The 26,077-nt window shown below is 41.8% G+C and overlaps 1 protein-coding gene across 1 annotated transcript; it reads right to left on the reverse strand.

The window, feature by feature from the left end:
• Positions 1-8,842: 8,842 nt before the first annotated feature.
• Positions 8,843-25,742, reverse strand: C9H6orf163 (chromosome 9 C6orf163 homolog). Its single transcript, XM_052645448.1, has 5 exons — positions 25,595-25,742; positions 21,458-21,552; positions 19,048-19,155; positions 12,984-13,186; positions 8,843-9,278 (listed from the first exon to the last, which is right to left on the reverse strand). The coding sequence occupies exons 1-5, from the start codon at positions 25,740-25,742 to the stop codon at positions 8,843-8,845; spliced, it is 990 nt and encodes a 329-aa protein (XP_052501408.1).
• Positions 25,743-26,077: the final 335 nt, after the last annotated feature.

Below are 26,077 nucleotides of genomic sequence, written 5' to 3' on the forward strand. Positions count from 1 at the left end.
GTCAAGCAGAAAGGAGAGCTTATTAGAGGTAGCAGAATGTCAAAATCCTCTGTTCTGTAAACAAACTGGAGTTGTGCCAAATAGTGCCTACTATTCTACTATGGCTTCAGTGGAAATAAGGCCCCCGAAGCTAGGCTATGCAGGCTTTAATAGGTCAAATGGAAACCAAAGTTAGAGAAAGACAATATCAGAGTGACTTCTTGGTCACATAAAAGCCGAGGGATACTATACAGTCCGATCTCAGTGTTTTGTGACTGTTATGGGTGTGGGTAGCTTCATCTGGAGAAGGCAATGGCACCCCACTCCAGTACTCTTGCCTGGAAAATCCCATGGATGGAGGAGCCTGGTAGGCTGCAGTCCATGGGGTTGCTCAGGGTCAGACACGACTGAGCGACTTCACTTTCACTTTTCACTTTCATGCATTGGAGAAGGACATGGCAACCCACTCCAGTGTTCTTGCCTGGAGAATCCCAGGGACGGGGGAGCCTGGTGGGCTGCCGTCTATGGGGTCGCACAGAGTCGGACACAACTGACGCGACTTGGCAGCAGCAGCAGTAGCAGCAGCTTCTTCATCTCTCCTAGGGATGCTAGGCACCTGTTTCCCAGCTCACAGGGTTATTGCCTCTAAAAACTAGGTTCTTGCCTTGGTGGAATAACTTCTATAAAATTAAACTACAGTAATTAAACTACAGTTTCTAAGGGTCTTCATATTAAGTTTTCAGATGGTCTCTAGGAATTAACATACCTTCCTAAGTATTAGAAACCATGGAAGCTGGACTTCCCTGGTGGTCCATTGGTTAAGACTACTGCTTCCAATGCAGGGGATGTGCATTCGATCTCTGATCTGGGAGCTAGATCCACGTGCAGGATGCAGCCAATAAATAAATAAATAAATAAAATTTGCTTTAAAAGAGAGAGAACTAAACAACAACACAGAAACAGACTTACAGATTTTGAGAATGAGCTTATGGTTGCAAAGGTGTGGCAGGGGGAAGGTGAGGGGAGGAGATAAGTAGTTGGGGATGGACATGTACACACTGCTATATTTAAAATGGATAACCAGGGCTTCCCTGGGGGCTCAGTGGTAAAGAATCCACTTGCCAATGCAGGAGGCATGGGTTTGATGCCTGATCTGGGAAGGTCCCATGTGCCACGGAGCAACTAAGCCCATGTACTGCAACTGTTAAGCCTGTGCTCTAGATCCTGGCCCAGGAGCTGCAGCTACTGAAACCTGCACACCTCAGAACCTGTGCCTGGCAACAAGAGAAGCCACTGCAGTGAGAAGCCTGCACACTACAACTACAGAGTAGCCTGAGCAGCAATAAAGATCCAGCACGCCAAAAATAAATTTTTTAAAAAGTATTAAATAAAAAAGTAAAAAAAAAAAAAGGATAACCGACAAGGACCTACTATACAGCACAGGGAACTCTGCTCAACGTTATGTGGCAGTCTGGATGGGAGGGGAGTTTGGGGGAGAATGGATGCATGTACATGGCTGAGTTCCTTCACTGTTCACCTAAAATTATCACAACATTGTTAGCTGGATATATCCCAATGCAAAATAAAAAGTTTAAAAAAAACCATAGGAACCACATAGACACCACATAGACTCCTACTGTACGGGGAGCGTCTAAGACAACAAAGAAAAAGGCGTTCTTTATGCGCTTTTTAAAGTAACTCTAGGGAATTCCCTGACAGTCCGGTGGTTAAGACTCTGAGATTCCACTGCATGGGGAGAACGGGTTCCATCCTTGGTTGGGTAAGTAGGATCCTACCAGCCTTAATAACTTATGTGGGTCTTAGTATCAAAGGTCTAGCGTGGCCTCTCCAGGCACCATACTCAGAGTAATTGGTACCAGGAAGGATACTAAGTGTTCTCAAGATAAGTTATACTAAACATTGGTTCACTTGGGGAATCTTGCTTTTTGAAAATACCGTGATTTAGTTTCCATTAGGTTTTGCCAGAAAACTTGAGTAAGGGTTCCGCTGAGATTTCAAAGACATCTCTCACTTTCAATTTTCACTTGACATTGAGATTCTCACCTTTGAGCATCAGGCAGTTGATCTCTCTCCAGAACCCTGAGGGGAACCTTCCCTTCTTGATGCTGGTGTAAGGAGGGGGCGCTCCAGGCTATGCCCCTACGTAAATCCACATCAGGAGGGCTCCGCAAGCACATTCAGTGAAGGTTGATCAATTCTTGACTCTTGGCCCATGTCCACTGGAAGAGTAAGTGTTCTGCACAGTAATTTAGACTTGCCCACTACAATTCCAATATATTTTGAAAGCAGGGCACCCCTGACACCTCCTCAGTATTTGCACAGGCACTAAATTAGGCTGATGTGCTGTAGTTGCAGAACACACATGAGTTTGCAGTCAAACAATTCTGTGATTTTTCAGCAATCGATTTTACTTCTTTGAGTCTCAGTTTCCTAATTTTCAAGTCAGAGGTAACAGGAGGCATCTTACAGGACTACTGTGAGATTTCAGTTAAGACAAGGTTTAGAAGGAACTTAGTGCAATAGCTGACACACGCAGCAGATGCTCCATCAGTGTTCATTGCTATATTTTCCATTCTTCTTTTTTTTTTATCCACAAGGATCATCCTTATCAGTGCCATAGAAACAAGAGACTGCCTGCCAATGCAGGGAGATACAGGTTGGATCCCTGGGCTGGAAAGATTCCTTGGAGAAAAAATGGCAACCCACTCCAGCATTCTTGCCAGGGAATGCTATGAACAGAGGAGCCTAGAGGGCTACAGTCCATGGGGTCGAAAAGGAGTCAGACACAACTCACTGACTGAACAACAACAATAAAATTTTAAGTAGCAGAATACAAAAAAAAAAAAAAAAGAAGAAAGAAACAAGAGACTGCTGAGAGGCACTGTAGATGGGATAATCTCATTTTCAGTTTACTCTCAGCTTTTTCTGCTGAGATTATCCATTCATTTTGAACTTTAATTCTCAGGGGTCTATCATCTTGGAGACATTCAAGTTAGAAAGAACAGTGGTGTGAAGTGATCAAGTCAAAGTGAAGGATTTGAATAACAATAAAGATGCTCTTTCTCTAACTTGGCCTTGGGACAGGCAGAGCTGAGTGAGGAAAAGGAATGAAGAGGTGCCCTCCCACCATGCTTAGTGCTGACTCCAGGCTACAAGGTGAAAGGCAAGTGAGTGTCAGGGATCAGGTCAATCTGTCCTGATAGGGCCCCCTGAGATCATCCATACAACATGAGGGCTGATTAGCATTTTGGGGGAGGGGGTGGAGGAGTCCTCTGGTGAGCAGGTCAAGCTGGGAAGGTCAAGTAAGAAGATCTCTAACTCTACCCTTCTCAAAAGCATCCAAATTAAAATCCTTAGGAAACTTCCCCAGTGGCTCAGTGGTAAAGAATCTGCCTGTAATGCAGGAGAAACATGTTCATTCTCTGGGTCAGGAAGATCCCATAGAGGAGGAAATGGCAGACCACTCCAGTACTCTTGCCTGGAAAATCCCATGGACAGAGGAGCCTGGCAGGCTGCAGTCCATGGGGTTTCAAGGAGTCGACATGACGGAGCAGGAGCAAACACAAAACAAAAGGAAGCTAAGAGCTGGGATTAGGGTGGAGCTGAGGGTGAAGTATAAACAAGGAAAATACTGAAGACTAAAAACAGGCGTCATGTAATTTATTCTGATCTGGTTGCAACCTGAGAAACTAGATTCCTTTTTCCAAACCAAAAAACAAGTCACCTGCTTTCTTTTTATGTTACTCACTTTATCACTGATTGTTGGGAGCCGCATTAGGCATTACTGACAAAATGGAGGCACGGTCCCCAGCCCCCTCTCCTCATTCCGCAGGCACGGATCCCGGGATGAAGGAGTTAGGCCTTGTAATTCTGACTTGTCTTTTCCTCTCCTCGGCTGAGTTGACTGAAAAGGATTATTAAGGTGCTTATTGTTCTTGAGAGGAGCATGAGAAGGCACAAAGCCTTCTGCAGCATTGCTCTGAAAATAATTCATAAAGTTAATCATTGACATTTATTCAAGGACTTTTACAAAAAAGTGTTCCAGGATGAGCACATAGGCCGCCGCGTGAGGCCATGGGAGAGATTGATATCTGAAGACTATTTGTGAGGAAAATGTTTATGGCAAAGGAGTTTGCTGAATTTGGGGCTTAGAAATAATTAAAATAGTTAGAAGTTAAAGATTTAAGGAATGTTGTAAAGTTAGCATATTTTACTACAGCTTATACAAGTTAGGAATTTTTAGAGACACTATAGCTAGAAGCCTTTTTAAGAGATAGTGAGCTCAGGATGTTAGGGACAAACAGGACTTAGGAAGATAAGTAGTAAACTGAGGAATGCAGCATGAGTTACAATGTAATCACAAGTTAACTACAGGACACATTAGAAGAGGTAGATAATAGATGGTAAGGCTGATTCTGAGAGAATCACTGAAGGAGGAACTCTGAGGAGCAACAGTGATTTATGGAGATAATAAATCTGGGAGAGGGGGAATTGAAAATGTCAAACCTCTGGCCTAATGTTTTTGTAAAAGTATAGAAGAGAATCTTAAACTTGGAATAAGCAGGCAGTCCATAGAAAAATGAGAGGCTGTCTCATTCGCCGACACCGTTCATCTCTTCAGGTTGAACCCCTGGCTGCTGGAGTTGGACTCCGGCAACTGATGCCAACAGAGACACCTTAATTGTGGCGACAAAGTGAACCCCTTCAGAAGATGCTTTTCTTCTGCTCCTCTACAGAGTGTGCTTAGCTGAAAATCTGCTGGGTAACTACAATAATTCAGACACAATCCTAGGTACAACTTCCTCTCCCTTCTAGAAGAGACAAAAACAATGCATGACAAACAAGGACAAACCACGTCCTTCCAGTCCTCATCATAGATGCCACAAAGACACACACCCAGAGATCCAACCAACCAGGCACCAAGGCCTTTATCTCTGAACAAAATAATGATGAAAGGCATGAGCTAAAGACTCACTTTCTGGATTTGAGACCGGCTATGACCTTTCCTTACTGTGTGGCACTGAGAAAGTGACTTGACCTGTCTGTACCTGAATTAATGGTTCCACATGAACACGAATGATTCCACTTGTATACACCTGTCTGGCACACACTAGCACTCCCCAGTGTCAGCTGCTGTTCTTATCTATTCAAGTCTGAAAAACCCAGGTCCAGGTCTCTTTCAAGCAACCATCTGCCTATGCCTTGTGATATTTTGAATTCCCACCCTGTCACCAGCTATGTGCCCTGGGGAAAGTTATTGAATTTCCCCGAGCCTCAGTTTCCCTCCTGATAAATTGGGTACAATTACAACTACTTTCAGAAATCATTGGGAGGATTAAATATTAATGTTGGTAAAGTGCTTCTCTGTTGATGGGAATGTAAATTGGTGCAGCTATTATGGAAACAGTTATAGAGGTTCCTTAAAAAACTAGAAATAGAACTACCATATGATCCAGCAATCTCACTCCTGAGCACACATCCAGAAAAGATGAAAACTCTAATTTTAAAACACTCATGCACACACACACATGCACATGCATCCCAATGTTCACTGCAGCATTATTTACAATAGCTAAGACATGGAAACAATCCAGCTGCCCATCAACAGACAACTGGTCTATATCTACACACTGGAATATTCAGTTCAGTTCAGTCGCTCAGTCGTATCCGACTCTTTGCGACCCCATGAATCGCAGCATGCCAGGCCTCCCTGTCCATCACCAACTCCCGGAGTTCACTTAGACTCACGTCCATCGAGTCTGTGATGCCATCCATCCATCTCATCCTCGGTTGTCCCCTTCTCCTCCTGCCCACAATCCCTCCCAGCATCAAAGTCTTTTCCAATGAGTCAGCTCTTCGCATGAGGTGGCCAAAGTACTGGAGTTTCAGCTTTAGCATCAGTCCTTCCAAAGAAAACCCAGGGTTGATCTCCTTCAGAATGGACTGGTTGGATCTCCTTGCAGTCCAAGGGACTCTCAAGAGTCTTCTCCAACATCACAGTTCAAAAGCATCAATTCTTTGGCGCTCAGCCTTCTTCACAGTCCAACTCTCACATCCATGCATGACCACAGGAAAAACCATAGCCTTGACTAGACGGACCTTAGTCGGCAAAGTAATGTCTCTGCTTTTGAATATGCTATCTAGGTTGGTCTCAGCCATAAAAGTTGCCATTTGCAGCAATGTGGATGGACCCAGAGAATAACACACTGAGTGAAGTAACCAGACAAAGCTAAATATTATATGATATCACTTACTTGTAAAATCTGAAAATAACACAAACAAAGCTATATACAAAACAGAAACAGAGTCACATAGAAAACAAACTTATGGTTACCAAAGGGGAAAGTGGTGGGAAGAAGGATAAATTAGGAGTATGGGATTAACATATACACATACTATATATAAAATAAACAATAAGGATTTACCATTTAGTGCAGAGAACTATATTCAATATCTTATAATAACCTATAATGGAAAATAATCTGAAAAATAATATATGTATTATATAGAATTGAACTTTGCTATATACCTGAAACTAACAGAACACTGCATATCAACTATATTTCAACTTTAAAAAAGTGCTTCCCACATGTAAATATATAAGTACATGGTAGGTTTCATTTTATCATTTGTCAAAAGAGGGATAACCTCCACTCCTGTCTTGTCTATCCCATTGATTGCTGGGAGAAGAATGTATTGTGAGGAGAATGTACTGGAAAAAGCAGTGTAAAGTACTATGTAAATGTTCTGGTTTCCAGCCCCTAGGCAATCAATGGTATAGGCTGCAATAGTTCTGCAGAATCAGGAAGCTAAACACTAGGAGAGTGTAGTCCATTATGCAGTTGGTAAACAAATCGGTGCTTTTACCATTAGGAAATCCCAGACAAGTCAATGTAAACAAGTCCACCTAAGGCTTGCTTGACAACAGCACTTTTTAATTTACTGAAAACTGCTTTCCAGGTATTTAATTTTAAAGCCACCAATATAGGCTGGTAATTAATAATTTAAGGATGTTACATTAAAATGGATAGATTTTTTTTTTTTTTGGAGAGTTCTTTATGGCTTGGGTTTTCTTCTATTTTAATTCAGTAGATGTTGCTATGTTGGTTCAGATTGTGGCATATAATGACTTTCTGCATTTTGACCCAAAGAAGATGAGTTTGAAGTACTCCTGGGGCTTGGGTATAAAATAAGGGGACCACCCTCCTCAATTCCTGAGGCAAGGAATCTGACCTTGAAAGACATTTATCTTTCACAAATGGCAAATATGAGGGAATTCTTTCTGAGTTATTTTACATAGGGTTCCCAGAATTTAAGTTTTTTCCTATTGAACTTGAGAAACATTGCTTTTTTTCCTACAAAGCTATTGCTATTGCTAAGTCACTTCAGTCGTGTCTGACTGTGCAACCCCATAGATGGCAGCCCACCAGGCTCGCTCGTCCCTGGGATTCTCCAGGCAAGAACACTGGAGTGGGTTGCCATTTCCTTCTCCAACGCATGAAAGCGAAATGTGAAAGTGAAGTTGCTCAGTCGTGTCCAACTTAGCGACCCCATGGACTGCAGCCCACCGGGCTCGTCCATCCATGGGATTTTCCAGACAAGAGTACTGGAGTGGGGTGCCATACAAAGCTATTGCAGTTCACCAAATAATAATCTCCAGGCTAGGTTACTAGACATACTGGAGGTCAGCACACCTCTCCACAATGGAAATCCTTGAAGAACACGTCCTTTTATTTGTTTTTAACTGCAACAAATACTAAAAGAGTTAAATGTCTGATGGAAACATGAGTAAAGCCAGATATACAAGTTTGTTTAGACTTCCATGAAATCCTTTTTCCTTCTAGCCAGTTTTGTTTGCTTTTTGTTTTTGATATGGACCATTTTTAAAGTCTTTATTGAATTTGTTACAATATTGCTTCTGCTTTATGTTTTGGTTTTTTGACTCCAAGGCATGTGACATCTTAGTTCCCCAACCAGGGATCCAACTCACACCCCCTGAAGTGGAAGCATGCAGTGTTAACCACTGGACTGCCAGGGAAGTCCTAAAACAGACTTTTTAATCAACAGGTATATAACTGATATGACTGCATGTTCCAGGGTTGACTGGAGATGACCTGGCGGTAAGGAGAGCTTTGGGGAGGCCACTAGGTTAGATAAGGAAAGCATTTATGTGGTCTAGGACAAAGCAATGACGTTGAAATTTAAGAGAAGGGACAGAATTTGGGAAATACTGCTAAAGTGACTGTGAAAAGAATATTGGTAGAGGGTAGGGAGAAAGGGGAGTGGTAAAGTTCAGGTTTTAGCTTAAGAAGACAAGGTACAAACAGTGCAGCAGGCATTTGGAGACATAAAGAGAGAGACAGGTTTAAGACAAGCTGTTGCTGTTCAGTTGCTAAGTCATGTCTGACTCTTTTTGATCACATGGGTTGTAGCCCGCCAGGCTCCTCTGTCCATGGGATTTCCCAGGCAAGAACACTGCAGTGGGTTACTATTTCCTTCTCCATGTTCTGGTTTTTCAGCTATGAGGCATGTGGGATCTTAGCTCCCCCACCAGGGATTGAACTCATACTTCCCGCGCTGGAAGGTGACGACTTAACCACTAAACCGCCGGGGAAGTACCACCTCCTAGTCCGTTTTGACCCCTCTCACTGTTATCTCTCCTCCATTAGACTTGGAGCCCATTGTAGCCTGAAATGTGTTTTTGAATATTTTGGTTTTCCATCAAAACACTTACAGCTCAATAGTACCATGCACATAACTGGGGATCCATACATGGTTTTTGAATGAATTTATTTAGTTTTTCGAACTGTGTCTTTTGTAGTGAAATTTCAGATGAAGACTTTTAATCAGGAGTTGTTTGGTTCTCTGGAATAATAAGATTGGAAGGTGTTTTCTTTCTTTCTGGCAGAATAAAATCTGCATGTCCTGGTGAGAGCTTTGGAAATGTATAATTGATGTATTTTTGAAATGCTGCCCTGGTTTCCTGTAACTCTTCCTCCAGGAAGTCTTTCCAATTCGTCATAATTCCCAGTTGCTTTGCTATGGACAGCAGCTCCCCCTGAGTGTTAACCAGTTTGTCCATCACATTTCCAAGTTTGGCCTGATGTGTTTTCTCTGCTTCTTGAAGCACTTCCTGAACCTCTTCTTGCTTCTGCCTCTGAGTCATGCAATAGTAGATGTTCATTTCATGTTGTTTTTCCTTTATCAGTTGGTTCACATTCTTCTTCTGATCCTTCACAACTGTGACACCAGAACTCATAAATTCCTCCATGGCCTTTCTACCAAAAAGAGTAAGAGTTGAATGTTAGTGGTTAGATGGATTACCCACTAAAAACCAAAAGATTTTGTCTCTCACCACAGATGGAGAAGACATGATTGCATGGTTTACATGAGTCCCAGTCTGAGATAGGCTGGTCAAGATGAGCTTTTGATTAGATGTTAACAATCAAAAAGTACTTTTCAGAGCAGGGAAGGAACACATGGATTTCCTTGCTGTGGGCTAGAGTGAAGCCACCAGTCTACTGACTAATGCTAACTTTAGGGAGTTCACCAAGGTCAGAAAATATGAATGGAGAGTTCTACAAAGATGAAGAAATAAGGTCAGAGCTCCAAAACCCTAGAGAAAGTATTTCTATATATCAACATAGCTACTCACCTTTAGTTAGAGAGCAGGAAACTATCTCACAAAGTGAGTTTAGCCTTAATTTTGATTCTATCTGAGCAATATTCTATGACAGCCAAACTTTTTGGTCTCAAGATCACTTTCACTCTTAAAATGACCAAGAAACCCAAAGAGCCTTTGTTTATATCTACTGACCCTAACAGTTTCAAAAATTAAAGTCAGACATTTAATCAGCATTATAAATTCATGTGAAATATTGGATAAATTCATTAAATGTTAAAACAAAAAGCTTACCTTGTATGAAAAATTTTTTTGTAAATCAAAAATCTTTTGATGAGAAAAGTGGCATCATTTTACATTTCTGTAAAACCCTTTATTGTCTGGCTAAATAGGAGAAAAGCTAGATTTTCATTTTGCTTCAATCTGTTGAGGTATCACACAACATAAAACCCTGGAAAATGCCACTATATACTCCTGAGATGGAGTGAAAAGACAAATCATGTCTTAATGTTATTAAGAAAATAGCTTTGACCTTAGTGTCCTACTACAGGATCTGGGATCATACTTTGAGAACCATTGCCGAACAAATTCATATGCCTCTGATTATAATGTATCTAAAGGAAATCAACCTTGAATATTCATTGGAAGGACTGATGCTGAAGATGAAGCACCAATACTCTGGCCACCTGATGTGAAGAGCCAACTCATTGGAAAAGACCCTGATGCTGGGAAAGATCAAAGGCAGGAGGAAAAGAGGATGACAGAGAATGAGACGGTTGGATGGCATCGCTGACTCAATAAACATAAATTTGGGCAAACTCTGGGAGACAGTGAAGGACGGGGAAGCCAGGTGTGCTGCAGTCCATGGGGTCTCAAAGAGGTGGACACGACTGAGTGACTGAACAAGAACAACAAGAGATCCACAGTGGAATTCTAAACAGTGGGCTTCCTTAGCGGCTCAGCTGGTGAAGAACCCACCTGCAATGTGGGAGACACAGGTTCAATCCCTGGGTTGGGAAGATCCCCTGGAGAAGGGAAGGGAGTGGCTACCCATTCCAGTATTCTGGCCTGGAGAATTCCATGGACTGAATAGTCCATGGGGTTGCAGTGAGTAGGACACAACTGAGTGACTTTCACATTCACTCCACATATTAGTTTCTGCAAATGTTCTAAAGAATGCTGGAATCTAGCAAAGTCTCTAAATGAGATCTGGTGTGCTGCAGAGTGGGTTCAGCTGACTGGAACAAATTTGAACCTTTGACAATTATTTGAAGAATGCCCACCGTGTGCCAGGCTCTCTTATAGGCACTAGGGACACATCAAAGAACAAAATGGACATTCTAGGTGGATATACTTACACAACAGGCACAGCAGTTTCCTAGTCTTAGTCAACTGGTTCAGTGAAAGATGGCCACTGAAAGTCTTCCACCTTTGAACTTCATGGAGGAAGGGGCCAAAGGTGGGCAAAAGTGAAGGAGTGAAGGAGGGAGCAGGAGGCTCAGGGGAGCGTGAGGAGAGACCCAGATGCTCCTTTAGGACGGGCAGAGTTCCTGAGATGGAGCGGAGGAGGCAGAGGGAGAGGAGAACCACCCTCCACTGCTTTGCACAACTCACTCAGGAGTTACTGTCTTCTCTAACTTTCTCCCCAAATCCTCTATTTTCTTCCTTCTCTACCTCACAATGACTTACAGCCTATGCAGGTAGGGAACCACTGAAATAGCCAAGGCTGCAGCCTTCTTTCCTATTTATCTGTACTTCCTATAGGATTTTACTTTTGGCTCTCTTCTAAACAGTTCTAACAAGGAAAGTTTGCCCATTAATTATATACAAATAGATTTGTTAATTCAAGCAGTGAAGCAAGAGACAAGTCCTAGACCAGGAGGCCAAACAGAGAGGTTTCAGTCTGGGTCCAGCTGTGTCAGCTACATGAGCTTGGGCAGGTCACTGAGCACCCAGAAACAGGTTTGGAACCTCTGGATATTCCTGATAATTACTAGGGCTCTTGAATGCTGACCTGTTAAAACTGGCCAAACTCATCAAATGTTCACTACGTATATAAAATGATTACTTTGGTATTTTTCACATATATATTAATAAGTGTATATGTGATCTGATTTATGTAAAAGTTACTTCAAATTATGCACATATATAAGGCAGTTCAGTTCAGTCACTCAGTCGTGTCAGACTCTTTGCGGCCCCATGGACCACAGCACGCCAGGCCTCCCTGTCCATCACCAACTCCCGGAGTTCACTCAGACTCATGTCCATTGAGTCAGTGATGCCATCCAGCCATCTCATCCTCTGTCGTCCCTTCTCCTCCTGCCCTCAATCCCTCCCAGCATCAGGGTCTTTTCCAATGAGTCAGCTCTTCATATCAGGTGGCCAAAGTATTGAAGTTTAAGCTTCAACATCAGTCCTTTCAATGAACACTCAGGACTGATTTCCTTTAGGATGGACTGGTTGGATCTCCTTGCAGTCCAAGGGACTCTCAAGAGTCTTCTCCAACACCATAGTTCAAAAGCATCAATTCTTCGGTGCTCAGCTTTCTTTATAGTCCAACTTTCACATCCATACATGACCACTGGAAAAACCATAGCCTTGATGAGATGGATCTTTGTTGGCAAAGTAATGTCTCTGCTTTTTAATATGCTGTCTAGGTTGGTGATAACTTTCCTTCCAAGGAGTAAGTGTCTTTTAATTTCATGACTGCAGTCACCGTCTGCAGTGATTTTGGAGTAAATATATCAAAAGAACAAGGAAGGATACTGAACTACATTCTCTTAAATGATTGTCTCTGGGAGACAGTGGGCAGGAAGCAGGGAGTCAGGACTTAGTAAATTTTGCTCTCTCTGTATTTCTAGAAGCTCAACTTTGTTTATAGCATTATGACTTGTGTAAAAAGAAAGAGACCAAAAGTAACACATCCACAGTAGTGTACCATGTGGGCCAGAGGATGTGAAGACTGTTGTGTGTTTGTGGAAAAACATTTCTTAATACCTTGCCTCCCCTAAAATTGGAGATATGGAATGAAAAGCACAATTTTTAGGGCAGTAGTTACCTTGCAAGATAGGAGGAGAGGAAACAAAGGTGGTTGAGGAAGAATATGGGACTTTACAATCCGCTCAAAAGGCTGGTAGGCCCTTGAGTATTCGTGTTATTTTTCTTTACATCACACACACACACACACACACACACACACACTCTACAATATACTATATACTGTTCCCCATGTTTGATATATTCTGTAATGAAAATGTAAAAACACAAAAAGTAGGAAGTATCTTTGGCATCCACCCTATCCTCTTTCCAAGCTGATTCTGACAGGGGACGCACTGATTTGCAGGGGCGCTCCCTGGAGTACCTTCTCTGAGACTGGATCTCTTCCTGGGCAATGAGCCTCTCCTGCTCTCGCGCTTCCTGCACAGCCTGGACCTTCTCGCGGTGACACTCCATCATGATCCTTTGGATCCTGTGGACCATGCGCTGCTCGGCAGCCAAGTGTTCTCGCTGCAGTTCTTCTTCCACGTTTTTATGCAATTGCATCTTGGTCCTAATTGCCATTTCCTTAAACAACAGGAAAACCAGGTTTAGATGCTAAAGCTTTGGTATTTGAAAATGAATACTAAGAGGTTATTCAGATCATAATTTATCTGCCTGATGGAATATACACCGATTAAGCCTGATGATTTAAGAGTGTATAAAAATAAGAAGCAGATCCACAGATATAGAGATCAAACACATAAGTTACCAGTGGGGAGAGGTAAGGGGGAAGGGGGGATATAAGGGTGGGGAGACAAGGAGGATTTTTATGGGGTTGTATGAAATCAAGTGTGTGAAACTTTTGAAAATTGTAAAGCACGATAGAATTTAAAGAATTTTTCATTCAATACAAGAAGAATTGTTTAGAAAAGTGAAGGAATACCAAAAAAGATAATTTAAAAAAACTTGGGGGGCAGTGGTTGGGAGGGAGGCTCAAGAGGGAGGAGATATATATACATATATATATAGCTATGACTGATTTGCTTTGTTTCATGGCAGAAACCAATACAACATTATAAAGCAATTATCTCCCAATTAAAAAGAAAAACTGAAATGGTATGTGTATACCATGGAATATTATTAATATACAGCTATTGAAAAGGAAAGAAAAGGAGTATATACTATATGGGAAACATAATGATGCTAGGTAAAACCAGAAGTGTGCAAACTATATAGCTTAAGTATGTATACTATAGCTGTTGTTCAGATGCTAACTCATGTCTGCCTGTTTTGCAACCCCCTGGACTGTAGCCCACCAGGCTCCTCTCTCCATGGGGTTTCCCAGGCAAGAATACTAGAATGGGTTGCCATTCCTTCTCCAGGGGAATCTTCCCAACCCAGGGATCAAACCCACGTCTCCTGCATTGGCAGGTGGACTCTTCATCACTGAGTCACCAGGGAAGCCCAAGTATATACATAGATAATATTGAAAAGGAATACGCAAAAGGAAGAGTAATTGAGTCATGGTCATTTTTTGATTCTTCAAATATTCTATAGCATTCTATTATCTTTATCCATTATTAGAAATACAGACTACAATTCTGCTTTAGGAAGTCAGTCCTGGAAAGTGGCAGAAATAATGACCAGGAGAGTCTCTTGGGTAGGAGGGGACCTGAGCAAGCAGTCCACAGGACGGCAGTCTCAGGAAGCTGCCTGCATGCCCTCACTGTCCTTCTGGAGTATTCCAGCTCATTCACTTGGAGGGGCCCATCCTCAGTCACAAAGGAGACAGGAACAAGAGTTCACCACTTGTTCCTGTAGAAGGACCTATGGAGCCTTCAGCTAGGTAAAGACAGGGGACACTGGTCAAACCAGGACTAGGGACTTCCCTGGCGATCCAGTGGTTAAGACTCCATGCTTCCAATGCAGGAGGCGCAGATTCGATCCTTGGTCCAGGAATAAGATCCCACATGCTGTGCAGCATGGCCAAAAGACAAAAAAACAAAAACAAAACAGGACTTGAGGGCAACAGGCTCTCGAGGGAAACCCTGTATCCCTGGAAGTGCCCAACGAAGTCATGGTGTGCCAGGCACAGTGCTGGGCCCACTGGTCCAAGCAGGAGGCTGGAATTCCATCCTCGGGACTCACTGCCTACTGGAGGAGACCCAAACTCCATCCTGCAACCACTGTTCTAAAAGAAATACCTACCAGAAAGGAGGGGCAGTTAATTCTCTCCAGTTGTTTCAAAACTTTCATTTAAAGGGAAATGTGTATCTCTATTTTAGGGATAAGAGAGAACATACAGAAACTAAGTTGTTCAATATTCTGTAATAACCTAAATGGGAAAGGAATTTGAAAAACAATAGATCCATGTGTCAATATATGTACAACTTAATCACTTTGCAGTATACCTGAAACTAATACAACATTGCTGATCAACTATGCTCCAATATAAAATAAAATTTTTTAATGTAAAAACAAAACAAACAAAAAAGAAATTAAGTTATTTCACAGAGTGAGTCATTGGAAGAACTAGGACCAGAAAGCAAGATTCTCACCCACTAGTTTCTCACTTCATTGCAGGCTGTGATGCTGGGGTCTTTCCAGAAATTCATCAGTGTGTTTTCATTCCAGAAACTCTGCCCAGTCTTATCAGACAGTACAGTAAGTTTCCTCCCTCCCCTCGAACCCCTCCCCACCTCCCAGAGACAATTTCTGAGCAGAGTATGGAAGGTTCTGCTGTGGGTAGTAAGCCTAAATCTCTATCTTGTAGTCAGAGGCTGCTGTTGAACATCTTAGGGGATATTTCAACTTCTTAGGTATCATTTCTGGGTTTTCAAGTACATTTTCAGCAACTGAGATTGCCGAATGGTTGCGCCTTATAAAGATGATGTATTACCATAATACATTTCTATTTGAATCACAGAACTTAAAAAGGATACCTCCACCCTTTATTTTGACTGGGTTCTGAATTTAACTCAGAGAATGAAATTCTGTTTCTCTTTCATGTAATGATTTAGTGAAACCGAAATCATTTTACTGTATCACATAGCATGACCAATAGCTATTTAAAGCTACAAAAAATGATGACCTACTGTTTGGCAGTGTTCCTATTCAGCAGAAAGCCTTCCAGTCAAATTACTTTTATTGAAGTGCATTTTGAGAGAATGGGCCTCTATTGTGAGATAAGAGACAGCCTGGCCAAATCTTGACTGTGCAGACGTGTCACAGACCTTTCTTCATGCCACCATGTCTCCCTCAGGAGAAGTTTCTCTCACGCGTCACAGGCAGGAAGATCTTAGGCCTTAATCTGTCTTTAGCTGGGGGACATGGTGATTTGTAGCACTTTCCTCTTTGAACTGACTGTCAGAAAGCTCAAAGGCCCAGCTGTGATAACAGCACAGACCTCATGGCTACTGACATTTCTGAGTCTTGGATTCACACCTGACTTTGTATTTCCTCTTCTCATTTTCCCTTAGCTTCTATTTTATTATTTACTTTTTAATATTACTGTATTTGAGTAAGACAATATTAGCACTTTTTCAGAATGCTGTCTGTCCATTGGACAAGACCTGGAAATTTGGTTTCACAGCAATTCACCTAAAACTTATCCCAAATTCTTAGCATCACAGGAGAGCAGTACCTGGTGAGCTCTATGTATCAGAATGTAAGGCTATTTGGTGCTAGAAATTGGTTTTCTGCTCTCTGTACTGGTAATCTCAAACTTTCTTAGGCATGAGAAGCACATGGTTAAAAACACTGTCAGTGACTCTGTAGGACAGGTAGGACTAGGAATCTGTAGAAAGGGAGACTCTAGGGAGGTGGTTCAGAGGCACCCCCTGAGAAGCAATAATGAGGTCTATGTCTGGGGACCCTACAGCTGAAACAATGCTATGTACTCCACTTAGACAAATCTTCATTATATGAAAAAAAGTCACTGAAACTTTTATCGAATAATTTGGAAAGGCCAACCTCCCTGTAACTGTTCCCCTTAAATTGTCTTAGGACTTCTATTTTAACACTAAGTGCATTAACTCAACCCAAAGACTATATGTGCATGTGTGCATGGTTAGTCATGTCTGAGTCTTTGTGACCCTGTGGACTGTAGTCTGCCAGGCTCCTCCGCCCATGGGATTCTCCATGCAAGAATACTGGAGAGGGTTGCCATTTCCTGCTCCAGGGGATCTTCCTGACCCAGGGATCGAACTCACATCTCCTGTGTCCCCTGCATTGGCAGGCGGATCCTTTACTACTGAGCCACCAAAGACTATACGTGATAAAGTGAAGTTGCTCAGTCGTGTCCGACTCTTTGCGACCCCATGGACTGTAGCCTAAGAGGCTCCTCTGTCCACAGAATTTTCCAGGCAAGAGTACTGGATTGGGTTGTCATTTCCTTCTCCAGGGGATCTTCCCAACCCAGGGATCGAACCTGGGCCTCCCACATTGCGGGCAGACACTTTACCGTCTGAGCCACCTGGGAAGCCCCTAAAGACTATATGGGGTACCACCAAATGACTTAAAGCAAGACTGGGATGTGAGCTCCTGGAAACAGGGATCACATCTAAGTTACCTTGTATTGTCACAACCTAATGCCAGCAGTGATGTTTAAAATGTCTGTCCTCTGGTTGAAGCACAGAGCTGGGACATAAGGCCCCCACACACATGGAAATGGTTACCCCTTGAAATTTTTGGTTGGGGAAGTCCAGGGTGGGCTTGGGGATGGTGATTTATCAACGGATAGAGAAGTATTTCACTGTTCAAGAACCAGTGTGGCCGTTCTGTCCCTGCTGGGTGAGCAGCAGGCCTCTCCAGACATGCTATAAACGCTCCTCCTGTTTTGAACTGAAATCAAGGATGGGCAGTGATCCACTGCAGCCAGGCCCCTAGGGACCATGGCCCCTGGTGTCAGGTAGGGAGGGCCCACCACGCTTCAGTAGCCTTGGGATGGAGCTCTCTTCCCTACTAGCAAGTTTTCTGAGGGCAAGCATGGTCCATTTAATCTCCCTAGTACAGAGCTGATCAATGACAGGTGTGCATGGCGTTAACAATGGACAAATGGGCCTGTGGTCCCTGAACTGTTTATGAGTTATGTTCTTGCTGAATGAGGCCAAACTGCGGCCACACTTCTGTTGCTTTCCCTCCAGCCTCTGCCCAGGAATCATTACCTTGCACCATGTCCTGACCTTCCCATGACCCCCATGTGAAAGGAGTGCTGTGTGCTTTTCCTTTGAGCAGCTTTTGGACTGAACTCTGTGAGGAACCCTGGGGCTCTGCCTTGATAGTTTACTAACTACCCCAAGTTGTGCAGTCGTGTAATGGTACCAGGTACAGCCTGCAAAGAGTTTCCCTCGTTGTGAGACTTCTGATCCTGCAGGAAATACCTGAGAAACAGCCCAGGGGTCTCCCTTATCACTGCAGTAAATGCAAATTTAGGGAAAAGGATGCAATCAGAGAGCCTGCTTCCTCCGTCCAGCCCGCTCTCGCACTTACAAAGTCACGGCACCACACTGGCCCCAGGATAATGGTGGTAGTGAGTCAGATGTGCCCTTGTAGGGACTGCAGGAGTGTGGCGACCAGACATTTAACGAGTAATCAATCCTCTCATCTATGCATCTACATCGGTGCTGGGTGGGGATGCTGTGAAAGAGGGCGGGGTGACAAGGACAGTGTATGGCTGTCAGCACAGAGCTGGTGGGGTAAGGATTCCCTTGACCAGTGATTCTGGGTGTCTGATGAAGTGCAGGAAGAACATGCTGACAAGGTCTTCAAGGTGGGAAAGATGGTGGTGAGTACAGGTTTGAGGATCCAGAGAAAGGGCAGTAAGAGGAGGAGAGCCAGTGATAAGAGATGCGGAGACTGACAGGCAGGGGTGCCTCCTTCATGTCTAACCCCATAAAGGTTTGGGCTCACCCAAGGCCATTCATTATGGTTCATTACGTCAAAGGGATTCTCCTGCACCCAATCATCGCTCTTGCCATAAAGACCAGGATTTCTTCTGTAAAAATCCTGGGCCTCCCAACCAACCTCCATAAAATACTCATCTAGACTTTATGTATGATTGTTTTTCTTCCATTCCCTTGCCAGAGCTTTTTACGAACTTAAGTACTTCGTATAAGACAACAAACAGGCCACTATAAAAACCTGTAAATCTCAGGAGACAAGTGGACACAGCAGGGGAAGAGGAGGGTGAGATGAGTTGGGAGAGTAGCAATGATATATATACACTACCATGTGTAAAACAGCCAGCTAGCGGGAAGCTGCTGCACAGCATAGGAAAGTCGGTTTGGGGCTCTATTATGACCTAGAGGGCTGGGATGGGGGATGGATGGGAGGGAGACTCAAGGAGGGGATATATGTATACTTAGAGATGATTCATGTTGTTGTACAGCAGGAACTAACACAAAACTGTAAAGCAATTATACCCGAATAATGATTTTTTTAAAAACCTTTAACTCTTTTTCATGTTCCTCTTTCAGAAACTGGATTTGCATTTTGTACATATCATTTGCTTCTTCGAGGGCTTTCTTCACTGCTTGTCTTTGGCGTTCATCGGCCTTTGAAAGAGAGTTCATTTATTTGTTAATATACATCAGGTTTTCATGTTTAATGAAAATTAGCCACCACCATGGGGCCCCACTAACTGGCTCTATTCCAATCTCAGACCTCCCACAGCACACTGCTGTCTCAGGCAGAGATGTCCCTAACACAGCCCTGGCCCCTGGCTAACATTACTGTTTCAGGAGCTGCCCAGGAGAGCTTTACTGCAGGCTGGCTGGGTGGTCTTTTTAATTTGGCACTCTATTTCTTGTTGACGAACTATCAAAATAATGTAGGTTCATCCAAGAAATTATGGAAAATACAGAGAAGTAGAAAAATGTACAAAGTCAGAAATTTGCTGAGAAGGGAGGTTGAGTATCACCCCAGATCCCCTGTATTTAATTCAGTTCAGTTCAGTTGCTCAGTTGTGTCCGACTGTTTGCGATCCCATGGACTGTAGCATGCCAGGCCTCCCTGTCCATCACCAACTCCCGGAGTCTACTCAAACTCATGACCATTGAGTCGGTGATGCCATCCAACCATCTCATCCTCTGTTGTCCTCTTTCCCTCCTGCCTTCAATCTTTTCCAGCATCAGGGTCTTTTCCAATGAGTCAGTTCTTCACATCAGGTGGCCAAAGTATTGAAGTTTCAGCTTCAACATCAGTCCTTTCAATGAACACTCAGGACTGATCTCCTTTAGGATGGACTGTTTGGATTTCCTTGCAGTCCAAGGGACTCTCAAGAGTCTTCTCCAACACCACAGTTCAAAAGCAACAATTCTTCAGCACTCAGCTTTCTTCACAGTCCAACTCTTGCATCCATATATGACTACCAGAAAAACCATAGCTTTGACTAGACGGACCTTTGTAGGCAAAGTAATATCTCTGCTTTTTAATATGCTGTCTAAGTTGGTCACAGCTTTTCTTCCAAGGAGCAAGCATCTTTTAATTGCATGGCTGCAATCACCGTCTGCAGTGATTCTGGAGCCCAAAATAATAAAGTTTGTCACTGTTTCCACTGTTTCTCCATCTATTTGTCATGAAGTGATGGGGTCAGCTGTCAAGATCTTCATTTTCTGAATGTTGAGTTTTAAGCCAACTTTTTCACTCTCCTCTTTCACTTTTATCCGGAGGCTCTTTAGTTCTTCATTTTCTGCCGTAAGGGTGGTTTCATCTGCATATCTGAGGTTACTGATATTTCTACTGGCAATCTTGATTCCAGCTTGTGCTTCTTCCAGCCCAGTATTTCTCATGATGTACTCTGCATATAAGTTAAATAAGCAGGGTGTCCCCTGCATCAGGGTCTTCAGAAAGATGTTTCATTATTTTATTTGAAAAGAATGCCCAGGACATTAGATAAACTTATATTTAAATTGTACATTATTCACAAAAGCATTCTCTTGTATTAGGGAATATGATTAATGGCTCACAGTCAATTTAAATTATATTATTATTGATAAGGATAAATGACTACAAAGACTTTTATATCTATTACCTTTCACACTGAAGCATTTTGTACTTTTGGAGAACTTTCATACAAAGCTTTTGCTGGAACTAACACTGGACAATTCCAATACTCTTTGCTATGATGTATATATTATAGGGAAACTGAGAAATAACTTCTAAGCTCTGTGGCTTATCCTGCTCTCAAGGAGTGTTAATCCTCTTTAGGGAAGTCACGTATAGCCTTTTCTTTATTTCTGGAAGAAATGCGGCTGGAGGATAGAGGTTTGGCTTTATTGAAGTGTCTAGGATCTGACCATGAGCTCCAAGGCACTCAAATTGCTCCCATGGCCTTCAGCAGTCATGTGGATAAGGTGTCAAGGACTTTGGAGCAAAGAGGAACTGGGAGAGGGTTGAAAAAGAGACTTAGCTATGATGCAATTTTTGGAAAAAAAGCCACTTGGGGTATTACACGCTGCACAAATAGATGGTCTACATATTAAATATTAAGCAATAATAAACAATGATCAACAAGAATGTCTTTTTTTGAAGTTTTAATTCAATGAGAATAAAGGGAGCCAGAGTCATCCACATGCAGGGGCAATTTAAAAGGATGGAAGCTCCTGATGATTTCTGCTTCTTACTCAGCATCTATGTGTGCTGGGCACGTCATTTCATTGAACTATCTCAACAATTCTAGAGAGTATTATTATTCCTCTTTCACATTTGAAGATGCCAAGACTACAGACCTGAAGAACCTGCCCCACAGATGACCAGCATTCAAAGTCAGCCCTGCCTGACTCTACTCTTTCATACAAACCCTCAAAGAGAAAGAACTGCCAAGAGGCATGCAGGCTGATTTCCGGTTTCCTTTACCTTAGCCCATATGTCAGCTTCTGCCTGTGCAATACGTTCTTTGAGTGCATCCTCTTGAAACTGTTCTTCCTTATTCAGAATATCTTTCCCAATATCTGTGGAGTGGAAGAGGGCAAAACATCACATATATCCACGGACTGTATCTGGGCTTTCTTTTTCACTGCTATCAAATTATTTACTAAAGTTATCTAAGAGATCCTTTTGGGAAATTTCAATCTCTAAAGATTCCCCCAACTGATTAGGAAGGAGCTCACAGCACGGTTAGACCTGGATGGACTCAGTCCCCTTCACCACAACCCACACTTCTAGTCATTGTTCAGTCACTCAGTCATGTCTGATTCTTTGCTGCCCCATGGACTACAGCTCCCGGAGCTTGCTCAAACTCATGTCCACTGAGTTAGTGATGCCATCCAGCCATCTCATCCTCTGTCATCCCCTTCTCCTCCCGCCTTCAATCTTTCCCACCATCAGGATCTTTTCCAATGAGCCAGCTCTTCGCATCAGGTGCCCAAAGTATAGCAACTTCAGCATCAGTCCTTCCAATGAATATTCAGGATTGAATTCCCTTAGGATTGATTGGTTTGGACTCCTTGCAGTCCAAGGGACTCTCAAGGGTCTTCTCCAACACCACAGTTCAAAAGCATCAGTACTTCAGTGCTCAGCCTTCTTTATGGTCTAAATCTCACATTCACACATGACTACTGGAAAAACCATAGCTTTGACTAGATGTAACTCTGTTGGCAAAGTAATGTTTCTGCTTTTTAATACACTGCCCAGGTTTGCCATAGCTTTTCTTCCAAGGAGCAAACGTCTCTTAATTTCATGGCTGCAGTCACCATCTGCAGTGATTTTGGTGCCCAAGAAAATTAAGTCTGTCACTTTATTTTAGATGAGGAAACAGTGACAGACTTTATTTTCTCCTTCTGGTAACAGGACTCACTTTCCTCAAGAACTTCCTCCCTCACCTGGTCTGGGATTGCCAATCACAGCAGCCAACCTGCTTGGCCCATCACATGCTCCCCACCTTCCAGGCCCCGTTAACTGGAGCACAGACTCAACCCTGGCCAAACACACTCTTTCCCTTATTTTATATAAGGCTATAAGGAGAACAGAGCTCTTTTCCTCTAAGGTTTCTAAGCTGGAGATAGTAAGGTGATTAGAGCAGTTTGAAACCACTTCCACTCCTTTCTCAGTTGCTGGAGTAAGCTTGGCTGCACTGGTAAAACGACTAAGCCAACGCATGGAGACAGCAAGTGTGGACAGACTGACAGCCCTGGTACCAGATCCCTCTTGGGCACCACTGTTATAAGGGTCAAGAAACCCTCCTTTATAAATAGCCTAGTCTGAGTTGTGTTTCTGTCACCTGCAACTGAAATACATATTAGTTGGCATTGATTTAACAGTCTTTGCTACTAGATTATCAGTGAGTCTAAAAGTATAAAGCAGTGAATACTATGAGGAGGATGGACATATACTACACAGGCCCAACATTGTATAGAGATAATTATGAAAGATTTAGAAAGCAATCGAACTAAGCATGGACTGGCAAAGTTTTGCACTTCATAAAAATGTGATCCAAGTGTGGGCTGCTATTATCCTTTTTTATACTTAAGTTCCAGTACTTTGTATTAGTCGTTCTCCACTCTAACTGCACAACAGGATCCCTAAATAGCTTTTTTTAAATGGTGAAAAAAGGAACACACTATTAATATGAAGAATGACTTGGATCTTAAGGGAATGCTGAGTGAAGAAAGCTGATTTCAAAGTTATATACTGTATGATTATACACACACACACACAGGGTATATAGAGAGAATATAGTATATTATATATATATATGTTTTATATATAAAACATTGTCAAAGAGCTTTAATTATAGTGACTGAGGACAGATTAGCGATTGCCAGGAGTTTAAATGAGGAGGTATTAAGAGGTAACATGAGCCAGTTTCTCTGTGGTGAAGAAATATTTCTGTGTTATGATTGTAGTGATGGTTACATGAATCTACGTGATAAATTTAATTAAACTACACATCAAGGAAAAAAGAACAAATAAGGTCTGCACCTAACTTAACAGTATCGCTACAACACCAATTTCCTGGTTCTGACAATGTACCAGTGTTATGTAAGGCATCAATGACAGAACCTGGTTGGGAACTCTGTTCTATTTTTAAAATGTGTCAGTCTTCAACTATTTCCAAATAAAAACCTATTAAATATATTAAAAAATATTGGAAAAGTTTTTTCAAAAGGCCACATGCTGAGGGCCAATTCTGAAGGTTCTAATTTAGTGGGTCTGTGTTGGATTAGTATTGTAATAGGGAAGAACAAACCTGACTCCCTATTAAATGTTTACGTTTACTTTAACCTTTGTATTCAATTCGTTTTGCTTAGAGTGAAAAATGTTGCGTATAGCCTGAAATATACAGGGTAGCCTGCTCTCAAGGTTCTGACCTTTAAAGGTATAACACTTCTCCATTTATGTAGAGCCAAGAAGTTGCAGAACAGAGAATAAGATTTTGTCTTGCTGGAGGTTTACAGGAACATCATGAACTGACCCATAATGGACAACTGCAAAAACAAAGGATTCCTGCAGGAAGAAGTCTGCAACAACCAACCCATCTCTCCTCCCCTTTTAATATGAAAAATGCCTGCATTCTGAAAGGGCTGAGAAGGTTCTTTGGTACATTAATCTGCCATCTCTGTTTGCTGGCTTTCTGAATAAAGTCGTTCTTCTTTGCCCCAACAACTCATCTCCTGATTTATTGGCCTGTCATGCAGTGAGTAGAATGAATTTGGACTTCATAACAGTATTAAATCCAATGAAGTTTGTGTTTGGATTTAAAAGTTCTGGAGAACACTGCCAATGTTGAGAACTACTCTCTGCAATACTTATTAGCATTTATACATGTTTTAATTTATCCAATTAATGTTTTGATTCAGATATACTAGGAAGCATAAGGAATCAACCAAAAAAAGCATATCTAAAAATGGATATCCACTGTTCTGGGTGTAAAAAGCCAAATCATTATAGAAATTATAATTAATAAGTCACACTAAACAGTTACTAAAAGTTAAAATCAGTAATCAGTTTTGGTATTGATATTTTTGGAGGATGACCCCAATTTGATCTCCCTCTACATTTTAGTTTTTTTTCAAAACACTCTCCATTCTATAGCTTCTTACATTTTCAAAGATCAGGAGTAAAATTTAATCACCACTAACTTAACACGTTAAAGACAGGATTTAAGAGTACTTAGGAAAACACTTCCAAGGCGTAAAACCTGACTGAAAACCTGACAGGAATGAGGAGAAAAGGAAACCTGTAATTAAAATTTGATTTGCTTATTAGAAGTGCATATATAGGGGGAAGAGATAAATTAGGAATTTGGGGATAACAGATAATACTATTATATATAAAATAGATAAGCAAAGACCTACTATATGGCACAGGGAACTATATTCAATAGCTTATAACCTATAATGGATAATAATCTGAAAGAGAACATATATACATATATAATTTAATATAAAATATATTAAATATAATACATATATATAAAACTGAATCACTTTCCTGTACACCTGAAACATCATAAATCAGCTATACTTAAAATGTTTTTAAATATAAAAGGAGGACTTAAAAGATAAAAGAAGAAGTGTATACACAGTACATATTCTCATGCTATTTATAATCTATTTTATGTCACCAGTACTAACAAAGAACAGTTTCTTTCATCTGTTTATTAAGGTGTTACTTAGAGATATTTCTCTCCTATGTGTATGCAGTGCCCAAGGATGGGCGAGGGCAAAAAGAACTCCAAGTTATTATTATGTGCCAGGCTTTAGAATAGGTGTGAATATTTCATTAAAGCCTCAAAAGAAACCTGCAAGAAAAGTATTATATTAACATCCCTGTTTACATATAAGGAAACAGATTGAGAGGCTAAGTATCCTGTCAAGGCACACAACTGGAAAGTGGAGAAGCAGGATTTCAACCCATATTCTTCTCATGCCAAACATACATATCTGCAGGACAAGGAGCTTTGATTAGGAGAGCCGATCAAAGTCTATACAACAAGAATGACATATGATGCTATGAAACATTAGGACAAAGAAAGCCAGCAAAGTCACTTACCCAGTATATCTTTGTGAGTGTAAAACCGTGTCTTAAATGGCTTGTATTCATGGATCCGTTTGAAGGTTTCCCCTAAAGGGGCTGGCGGAATTATCTTATTACAAACAGCACAGCAAACAAAGTTTGTATAATTTGGATTTCTGATCATAATTAAAGTTGTCTTTTACTATGTACAATTAAAATACTCTTAGGATTAGGAAAAGTAGTTTTAAGAAAAGTTCAAGTTTGAGAAAGCAGAAGAGATTGAAGGTTTGAAGACAATGCTAGAGGCTTGTCAGGATTAAATGATTCACCATGATTAGGAAGTGGTTATATGCCTAGTGGTAAAGAATGGTACTGAAAGCTTCTGCCCATAGAAGGTCTGGGCACTGGATTTGGGAAGATTTAAGCAGCTGCTCCCTCCTAGAGTCTAGATTAAATTGTTAACTTACTTAGCAACTGTTGCTAGGTAAGACAAGCTTTGCTCATAAAAGCAACTAGAAA

Source organism: Budorcas taxicolor, chromosome 9, assembly GCF_023091745.1.
Source record: "Budorcas taxicolor isolate Tak-1 chromosome 9, Takin1.1, whole genome shotgun sequence".
Classification (NCBI taxonomy): domain Eukaryota; kingdom Metazoa; phylum Chordata; class Mammalia; order Artiodactyla; family Bovidae; genus Budorcas; species Budorcas taxicolor.